Raw genomic sequence first — 5445 nt, forward strand, 5'->3', positions numbered from 1 at the left:
GTTCAAAGAATCATGGGCCAGGAGGAAGCCTGGCATCTGGCATGTGCAAACAGAGTAGAATGCTAGGTCTGGGTACCTGCCGGCTCTTGCAGTCAATCAGGTGGTAGCTGTGTGTGAGAGAAGCATGGCCGCACTGGAAATTGAGATGGATGGATCCTTCCTGAACATATATGAATCTGGACAAAGGGCACAGAGGTGGTTCAGGAAATACAGGCTGGTTCTTATTGTTTTCCTGAACTGATTCACCCATTGCAGTTAGAAAAACTGCCGAAATCAGTGCGCTCTCCTCAAAGGAAGGAGAGGGAGCCCCATCATTACTTAGCTCTTATTAAGAAGACACTCAAGGACTTCTGATGCTTCATCTGAGTTTATTTTACTCGGGTGATCAAAGCTCAGTTATGCTAATGCAGGAAATAACAGAAACAATATAGAATCAGGTACAGTGCATTCTCACACTGAACTGCTACTCAACAAGGAGAAGAAAAACCAGCTGTTAGTAGTGATGCTTCAAAGACCATCATGAATCTCTGAAGAACAGACTCATTCCATTGTTGATCATTGGTAGAAGGGGAAGGAGAGGCACTATGCAGAGAAATTCTAAGTGGATTCGTAATTAACCCACCCAACCACGGACTGCGCAGGCTTTCGAGGGGTCGGCCTTCTCCACCACGCTGTAGCTGCAGGTGTCCTTGTTGAAAATGCTTTCACATTTTTCTCTGTCATAATCCGCAGGCGAATGATAGCTGTCATTGGGAGAGAAAAGAGCAAATATCAGGCTGTGAGAATGGGAAGCAAACAATCTCCAGTGATGACAGCATCCGCACTTCCAGCAGGAAGAGACTGTGTTGGGAGGCGTTAGAGCTGGCTGAGCTGTTTTCTAGCTAATAGTTTGATTAGCTGAGCCCCTTTTGCTGCTCATGAACAAAGTCTGACTTTTGCAGGTTGTTTCATTCTTTGTCATTCGACAAAGGGTCTGCAAACTAATTTCACCCGATGGCTTAGTCTCAAAACGTGCACGTTTTGTTTGTTTATTTTTCAGTTTTCATTATTCCATTGTCTGATTGGTCACTTTAGTCACATGGCATTCTTTCTGTTCTCTGATTCGATGAGTGTAATGGGAGAAGATGGGAAAACTACAGTCAAGGCACTGGGCCCTTGTTTCCCTCTTGGAGAGAAGGGGAGAGCAGTCTGGGGAGTTAGGAGAACTTAGACCAGCAGCCTTAGGGAGTTTTTAAGACATTACATCCAGAGGCAGATTACGCATTTGTGAGGCCCTGGGCCAGAGCAAGTGGGGGCCTCTCCCCACACCTTGCACCTGCAGTCCCCCTGCGCCTCCCCCCACGCTCCTGCCAGGGAGCAGAGTCGGGGCACAGGGTCTTCTCCCGCTCCCCAGCAGGAGTGCCAGACGGGCAGAGTGGGACAAGTCCTCACACCATGACCCCACTCCCCGGCAGAAGCACTAGGTGGGCGGGCGTAGCCGGTCAGGGCACAGGGGTGCCCATTTTTCCAGAATCCCCCAATTGGCCCAGTGGCTAATCCACCACTGATTACATCTTCTCCTTTCTAGCCAGTTGAGTCAGGCCTGACATCACTGCTAGAAAAATGAAAATCGAACTCCAGAAATCTGAGCTCCTCTGCTAAACCTGGAGGCCGTTAACATTTTTTAACATGAGCTAAATTTGCAAAGGAAATTTTCCTATTCCTGGTAATGTCTCAGATAGAAGCTTCATATGCTGCTTTCTCTCTCATGGGGGAAACAGCTTGGAGTATGTAAGCAACAAGGTGCAGGACTTAGGGTATTTATCCTCCTCATGCTTCTGTGAGGTAGAGCAGTGCCATTATCCCCATTTTACAGATAGGAGACTGAGGTAGAGAGAAACGAAGTGACTTGCCTGAGATCACACATGAAATCTGTGGCAGAGCAGTGAATTTAACTCAGTTCTCCATGTCCTGGCTAAAACCTTAACCACTGGACTATCCTTCCTCTCTGATCATCAGAAATTCTATGGCATTTTTCATAAAGCTAGGGGTGTTAGTTGCAGTGACCAGATCAAATTTCAGTGAACTACTTTCCCCATACAATTACAACTGGATAAAGTATTCCCCATCACTTCCTGTCCAGTTCTGTGTGGTTTTAGACACCTGTGACCATATTCTACGCTAGGATGTATGCACACTTTCTAAAACACTTGAAGATCTTCTAACTAACGTGGAAAGGGACTGTATTAACCTTTGTTGTACAGGGCCAAGTTCAGTATCAGCACTAAACAAGGGATTTGTCAGTGTCACAAGCAGCTCTAAAGAAAGCTGTACAGCCAGGCAACTTGATATGTTTCCAGCAGGGCTGCCTCTACTACCAGTGGGTAGGATGTAAACTAAGGAGAATGCAGCCATTGACCCAGTGGGTGGAAAAGATCTCTTGGTGGAGCTGTGACTTTGGGAGTGTGTTTATTCAAAGTGTGGTTGGCGAGAGCATCATGTGGCTTTCACACTGGAACGACGCTACAGGTTCTGTTGAACTTACGTGGAGCAACAGCGTATTCCATTCTGGCTGCAGTGACATCTGTTGCAATTTGCAGTCCAAGAGGTACCAAATCCATGCAGCTTTCCATCTTGAATACAACCTACAATAGAACAAAAACCCAAACCCTTCCCTTAAACGCTGACAGATGACCAACAACTTAAATATCTCTATGCATCTTGTAAATGATTGATGGGCATGTGTTAGTAGGGTTCAGTTGAAATGTAGTTCCCTCCACTCTTGTGTTCACCTGAGTTACATTTCAGCCTCGTTTACTACTTTGAGAGCACGAGCTGATTTTCTCTTCGTTTTCTGCACTCGTGGGACAAATCTTTTGTGACACTGAGCAGTAAATAACTGGGGCCGTATCCTGCCAGAATAACGCATTTAAAACTGCCATCAACTCCAGTGGGAGTCTGCTTGAACAAAATGATGGCCTGCAAACCCACTAGAAAACCTACACGTGTGGAATCGCTGTACTGGGGCTTCACTGTCAGTCGCTTACATAGAGAAAGTTTTGTGTCCCTTATTTAGAGTTTGGATTCATGTTATTCTTTGATTCTTTGGAATAGAACAGAAAGGGAAAGGGATCCAGCTAGAATGGACACTGTCGCTACACAGCATCAGAACACACAAAAGCTGTTGCTTGAATCAAATCCATTGGATGTCTGCCGTCTGTGATGCTTTCTGTGCACGCCTCTTGCCCACTGCCTCCCACTCTAAATATATAATTTGGGAGGTCTCCTATATTCCCCTCTTGATCCCTCTTTCATACCTTTCCTGGCTATTCTCAATGGCGATCAGCTAACATAGACCAATTCAGAGAGAGTGTCTGTGGTTCTTACCTTCGGTAGATTTCAATGGGTCATTTCGTTGATAAAAACAGAATGCATCGCATAGTGTCACCAAGATGCCAAAGGCAAAAAGGATACCCAGAAAGCACTTCTGTAAGTGGGAGACATGGCAAGAATTAGGTGTCTTTTCAATGCTTACGAGCTAAAAACAATTCATTTGTATGGAGTCAGACAGAAGAAATCTTGATATGCATAAAAACAAAAATCAAGAAGAAATAATTCCAAAGAACAACACAAATTTTCCTTAGGGTATGTCTTCACTACCGGCCGGATTGGCGGGCAGTGATCGATCCAGCGGGGATCGATTTATCGTGTCTAGTCTAGTCTCACCATAGTGAAGACACCGTGGTAAGTAGAGCTAAGTACGTCGACTTCTGCTACGATATTCACATAGCTGAAGTTGCGTAACTTAGATCGATCTCCCCCCAGTGTAGACCAGGCCTTAATCTACGTGACTTATTTCTGAGTAGGAAAACCCAAACAAAAAAAGAAACAACCAGTATAGACCTGAGTGAGAAAGTGCATAGAGTGTTACTATGAATAGACTGCAGCTGTGACCTCTACTTCCCAGCAGATACGCAGCAAGACTCATGATGTTGAAAGGCGCAATATGCAGAAAACTGATTCATATAATCTCCTCTTCATTTACAAATCTATATACACCAGGGAAACTGCCACCTATTCTGCAAATCCTGCACTCATCAAGAGACTGTCAAATTCTGCCTTTGGTTACACCTGTAATTATCATGGGGTTGCATGGGTGTAAACCAGAGCAGAGTTTGGCTTCTGTTCTCTTCCCGTCTTTTGAAGGATGCCTAAGTGGTCGGCTTTTGCAATCTCTTCATGAAGCTAACAGTGTGCTGGAGAGGACACCTCCTGGTATCTCAGAATAAAGGGACTATATAAATTTTATAAAATTTGTATTTTCCATCTAGAACTTCGGATTGCATGGTTCTAAACAGCTCCAGAATCAGAAAAGGCTTTTTACAAAGGGGCTGACTTTTCCCAGGATTAAAATATCAATAGGCAAAAGAGCCACAGAATTACATGTGCAGCTCCTAGCAAACAGTTAAACAAAATCCATTGTTTTCATAAAATTATGGCCATGATCTTAATTTCCTTAGAGACTCCTGCAGGTATTCAGTCAAATAGAGGCAAATCAAATAACTCTCTAGTCAGGGATTTCTCTCTAATAGCACATTCAAAACAAATAGCTTTATCAGGCACTATCAGCTTTTAAAATCTGAAACTGACTTACCATTGTAAAATTGGTTGCTCCCAGTCTGTGGGAAGTTTTCTGCAGTGAAATTATACACTGCATGAAAACAAGTATTCTGCAAGGCCTTGTATTGAGCAATTTGAATGTATTCCCATTCCAGAGAAGTCATGCTGAACGTTTCTGCAGAAGTTACTGAAATTTGACCAGTTGGCAACAGGAGGTTTTGTCTCGGCGAGGCACAAAATGAAGCGAAAGGCTGTATTGGAGCTCTCTGTTCAATGTTTCACATCCACACTCATAACAAAAGCCTTTTCTTGTGATAGACCAGCAGTGACAGGCCTTCAAGAAGAGCTTGCATAAGAGAAACAAAGACAGACACGGTGTAATGCTAAGAAGAGTGGCAGCATTCCACTGCTCATACTGCTCTGCTGTCTCAAAGCAGAGCCTAGAGACTTCTCATGAGGCATCGGTGCTAGGCATTGCCTCTTTCAAAGGGTTAATGTAGAATTAAGGGATGGATTGTGGCCAGCTGGATAGAGCATGAAACTGGGAGCGAGGCGTTCTGAGTTCTATTGCCAGCTCTTTAACTGATCCATGTCAGTGCTTAGATGCTACAGTGACGAGTGTTATAGAAAAACCTAATATAGTTCGACTTAGTGGATGTTGAGGGCAAAAATCCCTTACATCTAGGAGCCTGGAGGAAAGAGCTCAACTTTCAGGTCTCCGTCAAAGCTGGAAAACTCTATAAACGTCTTTTCCAAATTCTCTTCCTTTCCTCAAACTACCTGGAAACCCAGCAGAAGCAACATTTCCACCCTGATTCTGCCAGTTCTGGAGTTCCTCTAGTCCTG

General features: G+C 44.3%; 1 protein-coding gene across 1 annotated transcript; it reads right to left on the reverse strand.

Annotated features, from left to right (window-relative positions):
• Window positions 1-613: 613 nt before the first annotated feature.
• Window positions 614-4696, reverse strand: MSMB (microseminoprotein beta). Its single transcript, XM_065408764.1, has 4 exons — window positions 4634-4696; window positions 3367-3466; window positions 2525-2624; window positions 614-743 (listed from the first exon to the last, which is right to left on the reverse strand). The coding sequence occupies exons 1-4, from the start codon at window positions 4694-4696 to the stop codon at window positions 614-616; spliced, it is 393 nt and encodes a 130-aa protein (XP_065264836.1).
• Window positions 4697-5445: the final 749 nt, after the last annotated feature.

This window comes from Emys orbicularis, chromosome 7 (genome assembly GCF_028017835.1).
Source record: "Emys orbicularis isolate rEmyOrb1 chromosome 7, rEmyOrb1.hap1, whole genome shotgun sequence".
Lineage (NCBI taxonomy): Eukaryota > Metazoa > Chordata > Testudines > Emydidae > Emys > Emys orbicularis.

Bases quoted from the DNA above. Each gene is read 5' to 3' on its own strand.
- MSMB (XM_065408764.1), bottom strand. From the start codon at position 4,696: ATGCAGTGTATAATTTCACTGCAGAAAACTTCCCACAGACTGGGAGCA. The intron at 2,625-3,366 runs GTAAGAACCACA...GTTCTATTGTAG, and splicing joins CCCATTGAAATCTACCGAAG to GTTGTATTCAAGATGGAAAG. The intron at 744-2,524 runs GTAAGTTCAACA...TCCCAATGACAG, and splicing joins GGAATACGCTGTTGCTCCAC to CTATCATTCGCCTGCGGATT.